Below are 23,201 nucleotides of genomic sequence, written 5' to 3' on the forward strand. Positions count from 1 at the left end.
GGCTAAAAGATATATTTTCAATTTTCACATAATATTTATGATTATGTTATGTAAAAAAATATGATTCAAACATGTATGTTTGGAATAAAATGACAAACTTTGTAGTTTTTTCCGCTTTAATTCTATTTGCTACCAGCTGGTCAAATAAAATTTACGTGGAAAAAACTATAAAGTTATTATTTTATTCTATAAAATGCATTTAACCAAGATATCTGTCTGCACAAAACTTAAATCTAATTTGTATGTATCATAAACCGTTGTTATTGACTCATTTTATGTAATACATATATTTTTTAATTTAAATTATTTATAAAAGTACAGCTTGAACGTTAAGATGTGTCTACATTATTTTATAAAATATTTTGTAATAAATGACAGTGTAAATAAAGGAATAAATGAAACAATATAATCTTTTTATTTTTTATTTGGAATGATACAGATGTCCAGATTTTTTTCTTTACATGTAATGTAAGTAAAGAAAATAGCTTTTATTGTCTTAAAATAAGGTAGTAAAAAGCTATCATTGATATGTACTATGCTATTGAACTTATATAAATAATATATAAAGTTATTATCACTACTGAGGTTTACATTTGAATCCCGCCATTGAATGAGGTTCACATTTGATGTGTATTATGTAAATTTGTTTATTGTACCACGAAGATTTTTGCTGTGCAATGAACTGGAGAGCTTATTTGATATATTTAAAACTAATAAATTTAACAATAACCTCTTTAAAATATTAAATTTTAAGTGGGTAACAACATTAACTAACCATTATAGTGCTAAGTTTTTTACTAGACGCGTTTATAGGTTGTTAAATATTTCTTTTGCAAAATAAATTGATCTGAAGGATGTACATTTAAAATACACGGCAACTACAAAGATGTGCCATAACTAGGATTTTTTAATCCATGTAACGCGGTGGAACGGCGTTCAGGACCTTTTTTTTATGAATATATATATATTTTCAAATTCAATTAGAGGAAACAATGTTTACGCTTACGTAATTACAATCTATATTTATATAATTCTTCAAAATGATAAAATATGGTATTGTAATGAATATTTAAATGATATTTGAATTTATTTTTTAAAATTAAAATCTTGACATGATGTGAGTTCCAGGACCTTTTTTGTTTTAAAAAAGCCCTGGCCACAATAATTAAACGATAAATGCACACTTAAAAATGGAGGTAATCAATATGTCATATTTTTCATGAGAGCACCATAATTTTTCTTAGTACTTTTAACAGTTTACATGTTTATTCAATAAACTCAAATAATACTGTTTTTTTTTGCTCCTTACAGTTTTTATGAATATAATAAGTATGTATAAAGGATGGTCGTTGATAAATATATAATATAATGAATTATGAATTACATACAGTAATAAAAAGTAAGGCAAGTAGATATTGCAAATATCCCTTCTATTTCTTACAAAAAATATATTATTAGTCATTCCCTAAAGTATTTCACATTACTTTATCTCGTGTATGATAGTGTAAAATAATTTATCCAGGAATATGTGGCTATTCTCTATCACCTCCAATAATGTCAAAAGTACCTATATTAAAAAACAATAAAACAACTTTTTTTTCCTTTCCAACTGGACTGCGAGTGACTATTATATATGACGGGCCGAAAGCATAGGCATGTGTAAATATTTTTGATTTCAATAAACCTTAATTAAACAAAATCCTTTAATTAATCAAGCAGAGCGGAAGGTAATGTACAGACATTGGACATTAATAACAGACTATGGACGGCCATAGTCTGTTTTTTCTCCACAATTTTTTTGTTCGTTTTGCCTATATCTTTTATCATATACATATTGGTCATATTAAGTGATTAATAAAAGCATTCCCTGTGTTTGAAAAATCGATTGATTTTAAAATTTCAAATGGATGGTTGGTAATTTCACAATGTAAATATGGTCTTTTTCTTCATGTAATTAGATTGGGTAGGTACTAATCCATCTACTGAAATTTTAGACATATGTATATGAAATTTCTGGCTGAACAGCTGATTTGTCTGTCTTTCAGTACAATTTGAAAAACAAAATTAATCACTAAAAAAATTAACATTTTAATCCATCATTTTAAGAAAATTGGCATTAACCCGTACTGGTCTGAGTTAAAATGCAAGCTTCATTTTTTTCACTTGTATCTATTACAACAGTATGTGGAGCAGAGGACAAATGAATTTTTGTCCATTGGAAGTGTAACTGTCTACCTATATTTTTCTGGGGACCGTATAAATATAGTGGCATACATACAATGTCATCTTTGAATGCGTTTAAAAAATGAAAAAAGAGGACTTGACGTAATTAGAATGTTAAAAAATCCTTTTTAATTAATAGATTATTGATCTGTCTTCTGACAATATTGGAGTGATAGAGGAAAAGCCGCGATAGTATGGCAACAGGTTTGTCGAGTTTGTTAGTTCCGAGGAGTGGGCTACTTGGTGTTCTTGTCGATCCAGGGCAGGAAGGAGGTGACGCGGGTGTACACTCCGGGGTACTGGCCCTTGCCGCACCCGATGCCCCAGGACACCACGCCCACTTGGGTCCACTTTCCGCCCTCTCCTACTGACAGCGGACCTCCAGAATCCCCCTGAAATTATATTTAATTGCTTTTATTATGATATCGCCTGGCAACCTTTTGCATAGTTTTAGTCTGCTTCCGTGGTGTAACGGTAAGTATGTTTAGCTACCGTGCTCGAGGTCCTGGGTTCAATACCCAGGGGAGGGGTGAAAATAAATATTAGTGATTTTACGCTCTAATATTTATTTAATATTATCCATGATTGGTTCCGGAAGCGCAGGATTGATCACCTTGCCTTCCTGTAATTAATGATCAAGATAACACTGTGTCAATATGATGCTGTGCCCTATGCACCTTTGTGTGCATATGAGAGTTAGAAGAAGAAGACCTTTTGCATGCTGCATGTGCATGTGGGAAAGAAACATTCTTGATTTTATTGACACCTAATAGAAAAGACCATTTTTGCAAAAAAAGTCTTCGGCTCTTTTAACATGCATACAAAAAATCTTAAACGATTAATCGACATTCAATGAATTGCTGCGCACTTATGCTATTCCACCATATTAAATAACTTAGCCCTTTTGTACCCTTATATAGCTTGTTATGTATGTATGTTATATGACAAGCGCATACTTTTATGATATTTATCTATTATTATTAAAATTCAATTTCGTAAAAGAGAGATTAGATTATTATAATATAATTAAAATGTACATTTGTTTTTATTTAAAACAAAGTTACATTTTAATTATAAAATGGAAAATCACAAAGTTAGTGCTTCAAATATAAATTAGATTATTTTAAATTCAGATGCATGACATATAATGATATTGAGGTGTATAAAGTAGTTATTTGGAGAAAGCTGGAATTAGAAGTCAGCCAGTTTGCCCTTTGTAGCTACTTTTATTAGCTCTGTTTAGAGACATCTTTCGCCATATGAAGTTTGACTGTGGTGTCATCTATACTCGGAACGGATGGATGAGTACGAGGTAGGCCTCATTGTCCCGAGCTAGCAGTATAATAAAATGTTGCTATAGATACTCACACTACAAGAATCCTTGGCAGCCTTTCCTGCGCAGAGCATGTGTTCAACAATACCTCCTGGCGCGGCTCCTCCATACTTGGCCCTACATTCTGCGTTTGTCCAAATTGGTATGAAAACCTTTTGCAATATGGCTGGTTGCACCCCACCTGCAATTAATTTTACCCATGAATTATTTGTTTAATTGAAACAATATTTATAAAATAATTAAAAAGACTTTTTACTTTTTTACCACATTCCTGATAACCTGATATTTTCACAAACTCTGCCAATCTTAGGTCCATGTTAGGCTGAATTTTCGGGACTCTACTGTATTTTTTAAAAATATATATATTTTTTTAAAACTGTGTAGATTTATGTATTATTTTATATATTTTTAGATGCTTTAAATAATGTAAATAAATGCCACAGTACTGTAGTGCCTGATGAGGTATTCATGTAGATTATTCTTTTATGTAAAATATGGAAATAAATAAATGAATTATAGAACCAGTTATCATAATAATTTTACTTATTGCGTAAGTTTTGGTGAAAACATCCCTTCTCTCTCCTAATCTCACCTCACCCCTTACTGAGCTGCCAATGTAGTTAATATAATTTAATTTAATTTAATGAAGTGGTGAATAAGTCGGTAATAATAATGCTGATATCCTTACCTTCTCGTAAACTGCCCCAACCGACCACAACGGCATTATTTCCAGAAAAGTCAGTTCTTCCTCTTGGTAAACAAACGGGACGTATTTCTCTGGTGAATTTCACGGGTTCATCTAACGTGAGTATGGAAATGTCGTTGTACTAGAAAAAATATAATGTCATGCTTAAACATTGAAAATGCAAAATATGAAAATTAACCCTAATTAGATAAAGTCAAGCAATACTTTATGCAGTATGCAATATGCATAATTTTTTTAATTTAGTTATTTTATTTATTGTTTTGGCATTTTTTTTATTGCTACCATCTACGGGTTTAAATATAAACAGTTTATCTCTATAAAAAATCTTGATAACAACGTTCTTTGTGGTGTTAAATCCAATATTAATGTAGAAAAAAAATGTGCACATTTAAATAATGACTCCGTTCACAATCGAAACCTAAATTTCGTATGATAAATTAAACATGCTTATGCACTGCACTGAGGGTGATTAAAAGAGGCGTTGACTTGAAAAATGTTTATTCTATTTTGGGAATCTGCAAATTCAACTATGTTAACTGTCAATTGTGTTGGTAACTGTCAATTGTGTTAAATGCATTGTAAATTTAGAAGTTAAAAAAAGAAAAGCCATTATGAGACTTTTCTGCAGATAGGATGGTAAGCATAGGGAAGGTAGTAGTGAAAAATGCATTACAGATATCTAGACCAAGTGAAAATCAATATTTATCGAATTTATTTTGCAATTACTAGGAATCAGACCAGGGACGTCAGTTTTGAAGTCCGGAGTCTGCCCACCTATGCCACGGGGCCTGTGAATGCTTTAAATTTTCCCAGGTGGTGTATGCACTGCATTAGATCAACATACTGTTGACTTGATTGCTGATAACATGAAAGTCTTGTGTTGTAAATTTTTGGATATTGGAGTGTATGATGTGATACTATAAAAGGAGCTCATGAGGGAGAGTGTCATTATGCAGAAGTTAATGGAAGAGGAATACAGGAAGGAAGGTAGGACAAGCAGAATAGCAACAATCTTTAGTTGTATACCTGTACACAAATCTAACTTGTGTAACTTGGATACTGCTTATTTGTATAAGTTCCTAGAAAAGTATAATATGTAGTAAAAATATCATGTTTACCAATGTTCTCATATCGAATCCTCTGTGTCTGACTACTCTCCTGACTTTCCGTTCAATATGTCGGGTTTCATGATTAGATTTTATGTCGTGGTCACCCAATCTAACCCTCACTCGTGAGACATCAGTTGAAGTCATGCTAAAATGAAATCCAAATTTATAATACATTGTTTAATAAAAAATATTTGAAATTATGAATTAGTTAAGTAAGTGAATTGCTTTCAGTTATTTTAAAATCATACTTACTGTGCTACACAATGCGCAGCTGATAAAACGTGTTCATTATCAATGAGGGATCCGCCGCAGAACTGTCTTCCATTGTTGAACAATGCCACAATCCATGGCCATTCATTTAATTCTGCATTTTGACCTCCGACTATTCTTTCCTGATCCTTAAAGAAACATACACAAATCTTTGAAATTATCTTAACAGAGGAAAAATACTATACCAATTATCCATACCATAATTATTTGATTTTTTTCTTAGGGCCCTTATCGGTACTCAAGTGGTGCAAAGGGTACTGCATCATATTGGTACAATGTAACCGTCTTACAAAGGCAAGGTGATCAGTCTTGCTCTCCAGATTCATAGATATAGGAGTAGAATATGTTTGATGGGTGGGAGGTGATGTAAGTGAATAACTTCACTGTTATGGTTGACATGACATCACAAATGCATATGACTGACCACTTGGTATTCTCAAAATTGCAACCTGGCAATCATGGGTAAAGTGAGAACAGACAGAATGGACAATACCAAAAGATAGAGACACAATGGATCCTGTGCCATATGCTTTCGTGAAAACATTGGCCTGTATGTAGGAACAATTTATATACTGCTTATCATAATCAAAAGGATAATTTTAAGTCAAAAAAAAAAAAAACGCTCACGCTTTTCAAGAACGTCACAAGTAAAAAATCGTAAATTTTCAGTTTTGCATGTTTTCCGAATGCCCAGAAAATGTACTATATCCCAGCAAAAGAGGCATATTTTAAACTTAATATTTACCCGCCACAGGGCAGAAAGTGTTGTTTTGAAGAAAAGGTATTGTTTAATTATTTTTTTAAATAAACTAAATATTTTTCAAATGGAGACCTTCAGGTTTTACGTAAAAAGATCTGTTGCGCAGTAAAAAGATCAATGAGTGACTTGATATTTATTTTTAATACATTGTTTTATATTTTTAAATTTTAAAAACGATCTCCTGAAATATCAAGTTTTTTGATTTATGACGTTCTTGAAAGGATTGAGCGATATTCATCAATTATTCTTCCCTCATATAACCTTTGCACACTACCACCCACAAATAATGTGTAAAAATGACCTGGTATCCATTCTTGCTCCCACAGGATGCACTTCCGGAGAATGTTTCTGATCCCATGGTTGTCGTGAATGATGGAGGACTGTGTGTTGGGACCGTGGGAGGCCATGGCTAAAAAATAATAATATTTACTTTTTTACACACTCTACATAACCTCAAAACACTCTTTAATCATTGCCTGGGGGGTCTTCAAATAAGCAGTGTCTTATCTTAAATATAATTTATAACAACCATATCTATATATGGTATTTGCTAGATCATTGTTACAGGAATTTTAAGACAATAACAAGTATGTAAAAGGAATAATTCAATTCAATTACCTGTGGTTTCTGAGGTGGTTTTGTTCCCCAAGTTGTTGTAAAAGGTTTCTTGGTTGTGGTTTGAGGTTTACTAGGAAATTCAGCGGCAGGAATTCCTATATACAGTGAAAATATTGGCATGGTATTAAAATTGGAAGCAATTTATAATTTTTGTTATCTAGTAATTCATTACTGAATACTTGCCAAGTTTTTGTAATGTGTATATTTGGAAAGTTTTGTAATGTTTTGAAAATTTGCCATAATCAAGTACTTCAAATACTCATGTGTGGAAATTTCAGGAGTCAGAACAATCAGCGGGTTTTTATAAATGTGATTGAGGCAAAAATTGTTTTCAAAGACAGAGTGATGTGCTTATCTATTCTCTCTGCCTACCCTCGTGGAAACGGCATGGTAGTTAGTCAGTTACCTAGTTTAAGTGAATATATTATAGGTCAATATAATCAAGATACCTACTGATCACAAAAAATCACAAAAATTTTAAAATAGTCAAAATATTATAAATAAATATTAGTATTATAATAGTTGCTTCCTGAAAAGCAACCCCACAGGGAGTAAGATATTTTACAGACTACACCAATGATATATCAAAATATTATGTACAATGTTTTCCTGACGTATAACAGTATAAAAGTTTTGTCAGTAGCTTTAAATTGTAATTTTCAAAATAACAAAATATGTAGTTCGTTAAAATAGCTGTTAAGACATATAAATTCCCAGATGAATATTGATTGGAATTTATTTTAAATATTATCTTCTTCTGTGCGTGTCATGTTAGGTTCCCTGACGTCGACTATCATTTAAGAGTAATTGTACTTATCTTGGGCAGCTCTAAACAGCGCCTCGACGGTTCTGATCCCCGTCCAATTTCACATATTCCAGAGCTAAGAGATTTATCTTCTGTTCTGACCTCGTCGACCTTCTATTTTGCTTTTTATGATAAGGTACAATAGCTCGTATTTCTCTCTAAGCACATAGCCCAGAGAGAACTTTTATCAGTCAGCAACTGTTTTCCTACTCTTGCTCTTTGGAGCACATTTACATTGCTGACCATATCGGTCCATAGAATGCATAGCATTCTACGATATAGCCACATTTGGAATTGCCTCTAACTAGTTTATTTAGTCAGTACTCCATATAGAAGTACTGACTCAATATAACACCTAACTATTAATATTATAATGAATACAATATAAACTTCGAAATAAAAATGATTTCTTACCGAAGCCAGGGGGGTGTGTAGGGGCTGCACGATCCGGGGGGTGAGTGGGTAGGGGAGGTATAGTTGGGGGCCAGTTTCCGAATGGAGTCAGTCTGGAGGGGGGCCACTGCGCCACCGCAGGAGCTGCTCCGGGGGTGTCTTCATGGTACAGGCCTGAAGGGTCCACCGGTGCCACAGGTGCAGGGCTTGTGGGGGAGGAGTCGTCGGGTTGTTCCAGGATGACGGGGCTGATGCAACACACTCCCAGGGTTTGGAACACATCTGTCTGGAAGGTAAAACTTAATTTACCCACTTGCACATGTGGATTCACATTACCTGTTTGGCTTTATTATCAGAATTTCTACATATATATGGATATTCTATAAATAATATGATAATGAAGACACGCACAGAGATGGACAGAGTGAATTAGCGACCCAAATCGCCGTTAAACGAAGCGGTAACTTATAAGTCATCGTCGCCTGTGTACTAGTGACTTGAAAGTTCATATTAAGCTCATCTTTATTACCACGAAAAGAAGAATATATACACAAGAAAACCTCGGAAAACTCATCAGGAGAAGCCGGACTGTTGACTGTTGACAGGCCTTCCTTTCTACTAGAAGAAAGTTTGGCATTTTGTGTTTGTCCTAGTTCGGTTCATGGTTCCAATATCCTTCATTATTTTAATAATATATGATACCATCGCGTTTAAATTACCTGTTTGACTTGATCGCTGTAATAGTTGCAAGTGTCATAGCTGCCGAATATCCAGGGTCCCCAGGAGGCCAGGTTGGGCACCTTGAAGTAAGGGTAGCACTCCCGGAAGGACGCGCACTTGCCGAGCTGCCCGGCCCCCGTGATGCACGGCGCGTGCGGCAGTGGCGGCCTGCGCCCCGCGGCTCCGGCGGCCTTGGGCCCCACGCTGGCGCCCAACGTAGGGCCCGCCCGGAACACCGGGTAGGTGCCCAGCAGCGGGTGGCTCACTATGTACGTGCTGCCCAGGTGGCCCAAGCCCGTCTGGTAGACGAGCTGGCGGCCATGCTGCTTCCGGTCGATCTCGCGCCGATGGCGTACGTTTCCGGTCACTAAAAAAAGAAAATAAAATTAATGCAAAATAAAAAATAATATTATTTTTTGCGTTATTTATATTTATTTGTTTAACATCACAATGATCGTTTTAAAAAAATAGATTTTCGAGATATCTCAAAAGTTAAAAAAAATCCTTTCATTCTTTTAAACCTTTTTTTTTCATTGACAAACACAAACACACACACACACACACACACACACACATATATATATATATATATATATATATATATATATATATAAATATATTTGTATATGTATATATGTGTACATATATATATATATATATATATATATATATATATATATATATATATATATATATATATATATATATATATACATATACTTATATATATATACACATATATACATACATATATATATATATATATATATATATATATATATATATATATATATATATATATATATATATATATATATATATATATATATATATATATATATATATACACACACATATACATGTACATATATACGTATTAGCAGTAGTGTCAGGTATCGCATTCAGTTTTACATGACAATAAACCTATTTGGATAGTCTCATTGGTCGTCAAATTGTTTGGAGGTTCATTACACCTCGCCCGCGCCCACTCATCAATTTCCGTTTATCGCATACTCGTACTTACCGGCGCGTAATATGGCGCGAACATCGTATTTGGTCGCCACAAGCTATTCCGCGGTTTTAAGTATCCCCAGTCGCAGTCGGCGAACCCACGGTTTTTGGCACCTAGCGTAATCGATTTTGGTTTAAATATAGGCATTTTTCACAAATTAAGAGTTCTTTTTCCCCACCCCCGTCCTTTTTTTCAGGTATTTTCACAAATTTACAAATGTGGAATTTAGTCACTGAAATAGTACAAGCACTTATTTTGTGTAACTCATTTATGTTTTCTTATTCCTCTTTATTTAGGACTATGTCCTGTCACTCTCCGGTCCGCTCCTGGGAGGTGGAAGACCAGCTATCTCTCCATCGTTTAGGTGGTCTTCCTGGGGATATGTTACCTCTTATGCTGCTGTCTGCTGCTATCCTCACCACTCGATCCGAACTTGCTCTTCCCACATGATTTCTTTAGAATCGTCTTCAATTTCTTCCCCATAGCATAACATCTTCAACATCGCAGATTTTTCTTATTTCAGAGTTTCTTACTCTGTCGCGCAGTGTTTGTTAGGCCTGCAATGGGTCGTAAAGTTTTCATTTTGGATGTTCTAAGAAGGCTTTTTAAACCCTCATTTATACGAATGACATTATTTATGTAACTTTTCTGTAAAATTCCCAAATGAAATAAAATAAAAATAAAATATGTTAAGTTTCCCTCACTCTTGCTGAATACTGTGACAGTCGAAAAACAGAATCTGAGCAACGTGTTGCATCTGCATACCGCATTCAGGAATTCAGTTCCAATATTGTGCATTGGCGATAATAATGTCAAATTACTTAGGCACGACGCCAGGAAGGCTGTTCGCACTACATGACCACGAACTGTTTCGTCGCAACATCAGTTTGCCGAAACATGTTCTCACAAAACACCGCAAGGTCGTTGACATCGGCCATACAAATTAAGCCTTATTTATTACGTACTCTTATTTTCCAATCAGATAACACCGATCGACCAAAATTTTACTCTTTGCCCGTTAAATTAATTAAAATCTCGTTTATTTATTTTCTTTTCCCGCTCTAATTCCCGATTTCTAAAGCATTTTTTATAAAAGTTAAAGTTTTCTTGTAAAATGACATTGAAAAGATTAATTTGATTACCTACATATACTCGTATATTCATATAAAACAAAATGCAATTTTCGATGATTTTTGTATAAAATAATAATGTAACATATGTCTTTTTCATTTTCTGGATTCTCTCCTGGAATTATTTCCTGAAAATCTCGGTGAACGATTGTACCAACATATTTCAACAAAGGAAAAACGTTAATGGAGAAATGAAATCCAAATGTGTTTGCAGACCGTTGATAAACTCTGTTCTGTAAAAATTATGTTCCTCAAGCAAAATATAGTAACAATCGTTAAAAAAATATATAATATGTAAGTTAATATAACTTTACAAGAGTATTAATTTTTTTATTACGTATTAAAAAAAACCTTACTCGTTACATAAATATGTAAAATTAGTTATTTCACAGATAACATTAATCGAATTTTTATAAATATATTTATTAACATATATTAATGTACATATGTAAAAAAAAAATCAGTAGTTTTTTTGGGTGAATACGGTTTTAGCGTAGCGAAGTACTTACGAGTATGTACTAAACGAACGACAACAATTATCCATTTAACAAAACTGCTTTATTAAAATAATAGTGAAAAAGCTATAAAACAGTTGTTTTATCATACGAATTGCGGTTCTTCTATTAAATGTTAGTGCAAAACTTCAAATATAAATTATTTCTATGGGTACTAGCAATAAACCATTTAAAATAAATGAACTGTGTTATCGATTTTAAAATCATGCATTTCATAGAAAATATTAATCATATCGTAAATATAACTTTTTCTTCATACCCCTATCTGTACCCAATGGTGCATAGGGGACTGCATTGAACAATTGCACGAAATGATCAGTCCTTGTTGGTCAAGTGGACTGGTGTCCAGGCTGATAGTAAACTAATTTGGCAGTGAAAATCACTTATTTTCATTTTGACCCCCTTGAAAACCATACCCAGGACCTCCAGTGCGTTTACACTACGGAGTTGCACAAAAATATTACTTTTAAATCATTTTAATATTTACTCGATTTTAGGTTGCGTTGCTACCCGCTCGTTGATTTATTACTCAATGAAACTACATATGTTGATATTCCTTCACGTTCGTTTTATCCAGTTTTCACTATGCGGTCATTGTAATAATGCACATAAATACATAGAAATAATAAAGTATAAAAAAATTGAGAAATCACCATAGAAAGCATTAGAAAGATATAATAATAATACATTTCTATCAGGTCTCTTTTTGAGCTTATTAATGTAAATACGACTAGTTTCGAGAACTGCAGTTGTACTCATCGACAGGTAAAAATACAATATTCGCGTTAAAACAAACCCCACCCCTAACTTACCCCCTCTAGTTATAACACGATCTACCTCTATCAGTACCTAGATGATTTATTAATTGATTCTCTATTTGTATTTTCTCCTGTTAATGAAAACGTCTATAGTTCTCGAAACTAGTCATGTTTACATTAATAAACTCAAAAAGTGGTCTTGTATACAAATGTTTTATTATTATATTTAAATTATAACGTTATTCCGCAAAGTTAATGCCAAATCAATAAAAAATACCGCATGTGAAGCTAAGTCAAAATTTTAGCAATTTACATATTATAAATATGTCTTTATATACGTATACAAAAAAAATAAATCCTAATACATTATACCCTAGTCTATACATATATATAAATGTGAAACTATGTTCTTATGTTCTTATGTTCTAAAATGAGGTTCGTATAAAACTCATGGGAATATTTTGTATAAAGCATTTATAATATTTACAAACTAACTATCCATCTAACCATTACGAAAAATCGTGCGTGGAAGTACGTCCTACCTCTAACGTGGCCGTTTGCGTTCTGAATTCGAACGTCTGAGATCTCAGCCTAAAATTAAACACACACCTATAGCGAGATAGCGAGTGTTTTAGCCCAGAATTTTCACTAATGAATTATATGAAAATGTAGTAATTTTAATAATAAAGAGTAAATTCACTCTTAATAGTCTGTAAAACTTAAAAAGTTGAAGCCTAAATAGGGTCACGATAAGCGGTGTTGCATTAGCCGTAGCTACGTTAGGTAAATAAAAATGGATTGACATTACCACAAAATGACTGCCGAATCAATTAATGAAAATATTCTTTCAATTTTTAAGATGGTATTTCGGAAACGGCGTGATGCCAACTTCCACCGAGCCATGTCGACACCAGGTCGTGTCTCGGGAGGGCTAGCACATCGGCCAACGACACGTCCGCTCCTCTCGCTGAATGCAAATGGCCGTATTGGGATGTTTACTCCCTGCCAGTAGTCCTGACGACTGTCGGACACTTGTCCGCATGTAGGTATAATGTAACACATGGCGCGATCGTTATACGCGCCACGTGTGTGCCACGGTTGAAGAAAGATTTTCGAAGAATTTGTAAATCAATATTTAATCTGTCGGAGACTTTGGATGAGATTTGCCGTCAACGTAAATCACATAAATTTGTGCGGACTAAAGCCTGTCTGATTTAAAGAGCTTTCAAATTTATCTTTATAATAAGTTATAAAACAAAATTAAAATGTTTTTAAGTACGATTTTCCAAACGGATTCGAAAAAAACCTTATGATTTCGAGCATTTAGAGGTGGAAATGTTCTAAACTTGACACAAAAAAATATACATATTTAAGTGATAAGGTGAGTCTAGGTTTGAATTGAAAAGGGTTGAGTGCGTAATTTTATTGTAACAAAAAAGTTTGTGTTTTATTAATTTTTACATACCTACATTTTTTTTGGTACAAAGTATCATCAAAAATATTATTTAATTGCTTGGTTATTACAAAGAATCCTATTTATGGAATCCTATTTATAATGGATTTATTGCTTTGTTTTTAAAAATTAAAACGCCCTCATAAGGCATTATTATTATTATTATATTTTTTTTAAAAATAATATTATATATGGTCATTTTAAAAAAAATGGACAATACTTAGGAATAGCATATTTTAAATTTTTTTTTAAAATTTATAGACCTTACAAAATTTAAAGAAAACTCCAGTATCTCTGACCTTTTCAAATATGTTTCCATGAACTGTTAAATAAATATAAAGTACATTGATTTTTTTTATTGAAATTAAATTTGATTTTGCAAATAATAATCGCAGTGTAACGAAACGAATATTTTTATGATTTTTTTAAATCGAGATATCGATCACTTTTCGCTCCAATTCTAAAAAAAACCTTAGTGGCTGAGGTTATAAATGATAATAGGTAACTAGTAGCATGTACATACAATATACGTAGGAGGTAACTTCAAGACAAATAAGAGAAAATTGTTTGCTACTGTAGTTAGAATGTTAATATTTATACACTAAAAGCAAATATAACATCGCACATCCAACGAGATGATCGAAGTGATCATCAATAAAATCACATTTTCAAAGATCATTAAAAAAACAGAAAAATTGCAATTGTGAAATTTTATTCATATTTTTATAATATTTTTGATTCAGTTAAAATGGAAAAGAGAAAATTGTTCAATTTTATCACTGTACAAATATACTTTGATGGGATAAAAAGACGTAAAAATACGTTGTTATAATTTTCGATTAAATATTTATTTTAGTGATAATTAAATTACATAAAAAGGATAAATCGAAAAAACAAAAAAAGTTCGTTAGGTTGGGGGTCCTTTAACTTCCTCCGTTAAAACTTTATATGTCATAAAAAATGAGACAATTTTTAATGTTTCAAAATATACATTAATTCAATAAAAAAAAAAATATTAAAAAATATTGTCTAATTTTATATAATGTATTGTATTGATGTTTGACAGTTGTCAAGTGACAAAAATATGTTATACTTTTTACATACTTAAAACATAAATAATGGAACACCTACGTTCATGGTTGTCAAGTGTTCGTTTCATCGCAAAAAGCGAACATTTAAAATTCTAGCAAGTTATAATTTACCATAAATTAAAAAGTTTCATTCAATTTTTTGAGACTTCGCGTCCGTTTCGACGTCTAGGTCGCTAACTCGTTCCACATTTCGCCTAATTTTAATAATAAAAACTCCGTTAGGATCGATTTCCAGGAAACATAATTTAAATAATGCCAAAACGGTCCGCCATCTTCATTTCAGTCCTATATTCGATGTTTATTTATCGTGGCTGCTTTTCATGTTCTCGGAGACTTGTCACTTACGTACATGGAAGCTTGGTTTAATTTATCGACCGTAAAGATAGCCATTTGGGGTGGCTGGAATTCAGGTAAATGTATTTGGATCGTGTCTTGACATTTGGACACATCGCTCGAGATAACATCTCGTAAGATTTTTCTTCTGGGCGGTCGTGATTCACTGCTAACGGAATATTATTTCATAAATTCATTACGTATTCTGGCGCAGGTTTATTGAACTCGTCGTCTATTGTTCTCCGAATTTAGATTTTAAGCACTTTAGAGCACCGATCGATATTATTGTTTATGAACTTGTTTACGTATCTTAAATTAAAGCGATCCCCATTGAAATTTAAAGATTGATCTTATCCTCATATAAATAGAAACTGGTTTTCCTTTGGATAAATCTTCAGTGTCATAAATCAAAGTAGTTATCTTTTAACGAATCAATCATATCGAGTATAATTATAGCCATTAGCCATTTATAAAATTAGAGTGATGGTTATATATCTATTTTTTTTAAATACTTACTTCTATAAAACTGCATTTATTTATTAATAGCGTATGTAATATTTATTGTACATAATCCGTAGGAAATGATAATTTTTTCGAGTTCACATAACCATATAATTGATAATCATCTTTCGTATAATAGTAATAACGTAAAAATCATTCAAATAGCTAATACTTAAAAGTCTTTAATACTAAAAACGTCAACATTTTGAAACATTAAAAATTGGTTAAATATATGACAATGACTCTCCACTTATTGTCCATGTTGCCCACTGATAAAAATAAGAAATAGCTTCTACTCTCATCTCTCAAATTTGCGCTGAATTTAGCATTTGGTGTTTGATAATAAAACACGTGTCATATGTAATAATTAGTGGCATTTAACAAGTAAATTTTGTTTATATATTAAGATGTCTTGACTGAGACGATCCATCTATAGTTTTTTGAAGTCACTACTTAAGAATAAGGATCATTTAACCCAGTTAAATGGCGGGTCGTAAGCTCTAGGATGTTCAGACTTCCACCTTTTTTCGTATGAAAACGATATATACTTAGTCAAGTTGAGACTTCTATATATATATTGATATGTATCATCAATAAATAATTTAAAAACAAAACGTTAATAGATTTTTGTTATTATGTAAATACATATTAATATTCAATAAAAAATATTTAGTTTAAAAGAGATACACCCTAAAAATAATAGCAATTTTGTATTATTATAAAATTTTACGTATTTATGAGGAGTTATTTCCAGTGCTAGAAAATTGGTGAGTTTTTTGCTGTTTTAGAACATTACTAAGAAAGTTTTAGTTAAATTTAATTTAAAAATGTAAGAAAGGTGTTTATTGTGTGGTACCGAGTGACGTGGAAATATAAAAAAAAAACATATAAAATCCCTTTAATCGTCTGCTTTCCTGGAAATCTTGATACGTAATGCATTATTTATACGTAAGCTAATAGGATCACCAACCTACACCATTTCTGTGAACAAGTTCATTGGGTGGGCAGAAATACTGGGACAAAAAAACCTCTCCGAATTTATTGATGCCATCACGTAAAGAGACTTGGGGTCAATTTCGAGGTATCTATTTTTTATTCTTAATATTTTTTACTGCCTTGGAAGCAAATGACTATTTTGAACATAAATCTGGAAAGAGATAATAGTTAACATCATTGACATCAACAAATAGAGCCGCCAATAATTAAGCAATGTTACCAATATTAAATAACTCCATCGTTTCTGTGACGTCATTCATTGCCAACTTACGAAAATAACGTTTTTTCGAAGGCGAATTTTCCAAAAGAAAATGATGAATGAAAATATTAATTACATCGGCTGTTATAAACACAAAACGAGTCTAATACTATTCTTTATAGGTTGAGTATGTTAAATTAGATATTCCTCCCGTCTGACAAATATCCATTTTTAAAGACACAGAATTTTACTGGGAAAACTATTGAGAACAGCAACCGCCTATAATATTCCATTTGCCGAGAGAGCTGATACACTATTTTTAACATTATTATTTTAAAATCATATTTCATATTTACTATCATATTTTATATTTTACAACCTTTTTGAAATTTGGATGTTAGTTGTAACACTTATTTCAATATTTAACGCATTTCAATTTGTAACTATGATTTCTGTAACACTCTGTTTCGATTGAACGTGTTGTTACGATTGAAGTTGTATTTCAAGCGACCTTTACTGGAATTATCCCTGTAAATATCAAGAGCGGCAATTACCCGGGATTCGCTTTGTAGTGGATTTTTTTGGAATATTTTATTTAACGATCGTTAATGCCTGCTAGATAAAGGTAGGTGAATTGTGTAGGTATGTGCTATTAATTAATTTGACATTTAGAAAAAATCTGGAACTTCGTTGATAACATCAACATAAAAGTGACTTGATTTAGAATGAGAGGTTGCTTTTTTGGTGTTTTTTTTTCTGACCGAATCTTGAATCTATAGAGTTACTGCAGCTCAGTTAAGTCAAATACATAATAAATAAAATATATACCACATATTTCGAATATATTTGATTTTACAATGCTTGTGAAGATATGAAAATATAAAAAAATATTGAAACCAATATATCAAAACAATGTAATCGAAAAACGATGATATAAGAAAGGAATGTAAGGCTGAACGAGGAATAATTGAAAAGATTAGGAAGAAGTCTTTGCGGTGGTATGGACATGTGGAGCGAATGGATAGCGAGAGAATGACTAAGAAAATATATGTGGCGAATGTGAGAGGGAAAACAGAACGTGGACGACCGAAAAAGACTTGGCACGATCAGATCAATCAGAACCTAAAATCTGGCGGTGTCAAAAGTCTGCGTAATCGGAGGGCATGTACGACTAGATGTATGGATGTGAAGGAGGCGAGAAGTGTATGTCAGGACAGAAGAGTGTGGCGTTCCATCCTCTCTGCCTACCCCTGCGGGGAAACGGCGTGATGGTAGTAGTAGTAGTAGTAGTATGTAATCGAAAATATTGAGAAAAAAAACTTCATTGACAACATTGTCAAGAATCACGATCTCCGGCATGCGTAACGTTTGATATTGGGTGTGTTCGAGGCATGGCGCTACCATTGCTGCTAAAAAAGGTGTTTTAATAACCTTTTATAGGTTATACAAATGTCACAGGTGTACACAGAAACACCCACGTATTTTAATGCAAAGTTTCGATAAATATTAAAAGTAGCCGGTGATTAATTTTAGGAGATTTAAGGTTTTGAAAAAACGAACAATTGTTTTTAGTGTTTTAAATTTATATTGGATAGATTTCACCACAAAGTGACTGCTGAATCGATTAATGAAATTATCTTATAAGTATGTACAAATTATTATTCAGGTATTACGAAGCTTTTGAAAGCAACCTCTTATTACATTATTATTAAATTAAATTGCCTGGGACTGTATAAAAAGTCTGAATTTTAAAATAAATCTAAATGTTATCAAATTTTGATCAAAAACCTTTTTTATCGCAAAATAAATATTAATGAAAATACTACTTTTCTAAACCTACAAAAATATAGGTAATAATTTCAGTCATGTCTTGTGGTAATTTCCCTGTTTTTTTTCTGCCTTTATAATCTAGTAATGTGTTTAAACTTTAATCCAATTTATATTTTCAAAACACAAATGAATTTAAATAAGTGTATTGTTTACATAAGAAGTTTAATGTCGATCTTACCTTAATAGAAGGGTAATAATTTATTGTTGTGCCTTAAAATATTCCGATCACGTGTTATTTAAGCCGTATAATATTTTATGGGAGGGTACCGAGGAATGTTGGAATCTGTCAAAAGATTTATATATATATATATATATATATATATATTTATATATAAATATATATATATATAAATAAATATACAACATTTTGAGTGTGTCCAAATACTTGTTCACAAAATCTGGATTATCTCCAATTACAGGAGTCACTTTCATATTATTTTTTGATATCTCATCAAAGATGAAGAAGAATATGGAAGTCTGGGCATTTACGATCACTTAAACCAGCCTATGACGGTCGTAAGCCCCGTAAATGCCCAGACTTCCATATTCTTCTTCATCTTTGATGAGATATCAAAAAATAATATAAATAAATATATATATATATATATATATATATATATATATATATATATATATATATATATATATATATATATATATATATATATATATATATATATATATATATAAATATATTTATATGTATAAATATATTTATATATATATATATATATATATATATATATATATATATATATATATATATATATATATATATATATATATATATATTTACAATATGACAGTAGAGGGGGCTTAGCATTCAGCGGTGAAAATGATTTTATTTCATATTATGTTATATTTACCATAGTTCTTAGCGTTCTTCCCTTTAATATCTATTACGTGCTATTACTACGTTTTAGTATCTGTTTGATAGTATACAAGTCACGTTGACTTCAGGGAGCCTTATGCGGTACTGATTACTGCTAGAATAATAACAATAACAACCACTCGCGTTTAAATAATAAAGGCGTAGAAATGGTTTACAATTTTAACCAATTATTGTGGTATACATACAAACCGAAAAATGGCGAACATGTCATTGGCCGCTGAGATGACATCACTCAACCCATCTGCATGAGATATTTCAGCAGTTCGGTACTCAGGAGACAAGAAAGAGATTGATGGGAGGAGTGAGAAGACACAAAGAGTGTCGGTGTCGGTGGCTAGTGAGTACAACTTATGTTTTAGCCAAGTTGACATTTTCAATTGCGGAAAATCTGTGTTGAAAAGTCGAATGGTGAGCATATTGTCCTCTCAGGATCTTTTAAAGCTATGCTTCTCTGCATTGTATGTATGTTCCTACTGGAATCAACATCACACACACACACACCCTCTTATACAGATTTTCTCTCATAAATACGTGTTTATTTGCTAGATCTACACTAAATTTTTTGTACTATTTTTTATGTTTCTGTAGTCAACTATAATTGGTTTGTTTAATGTATATCTTTTGATGCTTCGTTTTACATATGTTGCTGTTTTTAACCCTAATAAAAATTTTAAAAAATAAATAAATGAAGAGTTGAAAATATAAAATGTGTGAGGATAACACAAACACTTTATAGCGAAATTAGTGTCAGGAAAACTTCAGAAAATATTCTTTAGATAAATGTAGATATAAATTGTAATTGCTTGATTGATTCGGTAGTCATTTTTTAGTAATATCTATCCATTTTTAAATTAATTTGGTAAATACAACTATTAATAAAATCTATTATAACACGTGTTTTGATGCATTCAACATCATTGATAATGGTGTTTTATAATGATGGTAATTATATTAAAATACACGTCACAACACTTTTTAAAAAATAAAAATAAATTTCGTAGTAAAAACATTATAAATGATTAAATTTCTCTTTAAATTATTATTTTCGACTGACCATTTAGTGCACTATACACGTACACAACAGTACGCGTATAGTGCACTGAGTTTAATCGTTGCAGTGTTAACTTGATCGGTAATCACACGAAGACTTGCCATCGTGTAATTAATAATCTTGATTATCTGTCCTGTGATTTTAATACCAGATTAAGGTTTAAAAAAATATTATAACGAGAAAAACGCCCCACATTTATTAAGACCCATTTAGGATTAAATCCATGACCTGATAGATTGTAGCCAAATGCAGCAACCACTTAAGAAACCAGACATCAATTGAATTAAATTATAATTTTATAATGAAATTTAAAACCATTTTTTACGATAGTTTACGTAGTTGTAATATTTGGTAAGGTACCAGTACACTTTCATTTTGTTATTTAAGTATTTATTTTGTCAATATCACAAACTTTAGTGCAAGTATGTAACTCCGAGTGGCATTGGTTCTATTCTTCCCTTGTGGTGCATAAGCACATATAGAATATAAATTCTCCATTTAATTTCTCCAATATAAAAACTCCATTTATGGGGAAGGCCCCATATATGAGAAATGTCATAAATATTGAGCTTTTTTACTCACATATAACCAGAAATCTGGAGCTTATGATATTATCAACGATCTTGTTAACAGTGCATCGATCCGATAGATTGGTAAAAATAAGAGAAGTATTTTGTTGCAAAGTTAAAAATTTCAATTGAACCGAAAAAGCTGGGTCCTTACTTCAAAACAGTGAGATCAGTAAACAAATCTATTAATCAATTACAAAAAGGTTTTATGCAAATACCACCATATACTTTTAAAAATAAAACAGATTAATTTACAATCTAGTTTGGAGATAAAGTAGATCTAGTTTGTGGAGAAAAGAACGAATGGTTAAAAAATAAGCAAAACATTATTTTTTGGTATTTATAAATCGATCAGTATTTATATTTATAACAACCTAATATACACGTTTAGCTTGAATTATATTTATTTATATATGATACAAAAATGTCAACTGAACAGCTACAAAGATACTTCACGTACAATAATAATAATCAATTAATAATTTAAAAACAAAAACAATTATAACGATGTATCAAAAATACTGTACAACTTCCCAGTAAAAATAACGTGTGGAAAATTTGGGTGTTTTAAAAAAATGTGAATGTTTAAATATGTATTTAGAAAACTTACACTACCTACGAAGAGAGGTAAAAATGTTTTGTTAAAAATTGGCATTTTTACTTTTAACATTCTACAGATTATTGAAATTAACACACGTGATAATTTCTTTGACAGTGTTACATAATTAGTTAAGGGGAAACCAATAATTGGACTATACAATGTTTTTTGTTTATTGCATTCTGTTATTTTATTGTGTTAGTTTTCCAATTAATTTATAATAAATAGTTAAATTTTGATTAATTTGTCGTAAAAATAATGATTTATAATAAACTGCTCAAAACGACGATTAATATTTAATTATTTGTTACTTGCATTGTCAATTGATAAGAAAGACATATTTTCAACAATTTGTTGAATTAAAATCATAATCATATGATTAAAATCATTCATTAAAATATTGTTTATAAAATACCTACTAATATAAAAAAAGTCTGTTGATAATAGAAGATACAATAAGTAAGCAGTTATGACAGTAAGTTGACTGAAACCTAGTAATAAAAATGATTGGGAAAGTACACAGCAAGAAGGTTGAAGAAAATATTTGGTTTGTAATATTTCATTACCTTCAATGATAACAGAGTCGTCGGTCACTCGGATATTGGGGTCTTCCCTTTGCTGCTTACTCAGGGTAGTGAAGTGGCTAGCGTGACTGAACGCGACCCCTACCAACACGAGGGGTAGGACCCGAAGCACAAAAGGCGGAAACATGTCTCTTGTCAAATATCCCGGAAAACCTTCGGTTCGAACGCTGGCCTTGCGGCGTGTCGCGAACTAGGCGCGGCGGGAAACCACTGGAAATTGAGGTTATGTCGTCTCGGTTGGAGCGGGATGTCGGCGGGACGGCAGCGCCCGGCGCAATGTGCCGATCTTTGGAAACCCTGGCTTTAAAATGTGTCCCGGCCAACTGCATGGCGCCCACGGAACACGTTTGGGCATAAAAAACACACCACGGCCGTAAGGGAGTGACCGAGATCTTAATTACCAATTTGTTTTCGTGACAAGATCGTCTCTCTGCCAGAAGTGGCGTGTCACGCTACCGAAAGAATTCGCCGGCCGTAAAGTTTGACGTTTAATTAATGATTACTGCGCATTTTCAAATGTTTTTTCCGCAACCCCCCGCTGCACGGCCCATTAAAATAAACCAAACAATATTTTATAGAATCGTGTTTTTTTCCATCAAAGATTAATTGGATAAATATAAAGTTTGTTTTGTCGAGTTCAGTCACCTGTCAAAGTATTGTCAAGTGCAACGTTAATACTCATACTATAACCACAATAACGAGTATCAACAATTTTCTTTAATACTAGCTGTACCCGGTCACGCTTCTCTGTG

At 32.0% G+C, this 23,201-nt stretch overlaps 1 protein-coding gene across 2 annotated transcripts; it reads right to left on the reverse strand.

The window, feature by feature from the left end:
* Positions 1-408: 408 nt before the first annotated feature.
* LOC148313874 (uncharacterized) lies at positions 409-22,826 on the reverse strand. 2 transcript variants are annotated; one of them, XM_088257620.1, is made up of 10 exons: positions 22,432-22,826; positions 8,937-9,304; positions 8,239-8,503; positions 7,020-7,114; positions 6,703-6,810; positions 5,624-5,763; positions 5,381-5,516; positions 4,245-4,383; positions 3,592-3,737; positions 409-2,615 (listed from the first exon to the last, which is right to left on the reverse strand). In XM_088257620.1, exons 1-10 carry the CDS (start codon positions 22,574-22,576, stop codon positions 2,460-2,462), a joined length of 1,698 nt encoding a protein of 565 aa, XP_088113746.1. In that variant the 5' UTR covers positions 22,577-22,826; the 3' UTR covers positions 409-2,459. The 2 variants fall into 2 exon arrangements, with proteins under 2 accessions (XP_088113746.1, XP_088113737.1); XM_088257611.1 differs by having other exon boundaries at positions 5,624-5,769; positions 22,432-22,819.
* Between the last annotated feature and the right edge of the window lie 375 nt (positions 22,827-23,201).

This window comes from Brachycentrus maculatus, unplaced genomic scaffold (assembly GCF_059751285.1).
Source record: "Brachycentrus maculatus isolate JH-2025_06_01 unplaced genomic scaffold, ASM5975128v1 h1tg000005l, whole genome shotgun sequence".
NCBI classification, from domain to species: Eukaryota; Metazoa; Arthropoda; class Insecta; order Trichoptera; family Brachycentridae; genus Brachycentrus; species Brachycentrus maculatus.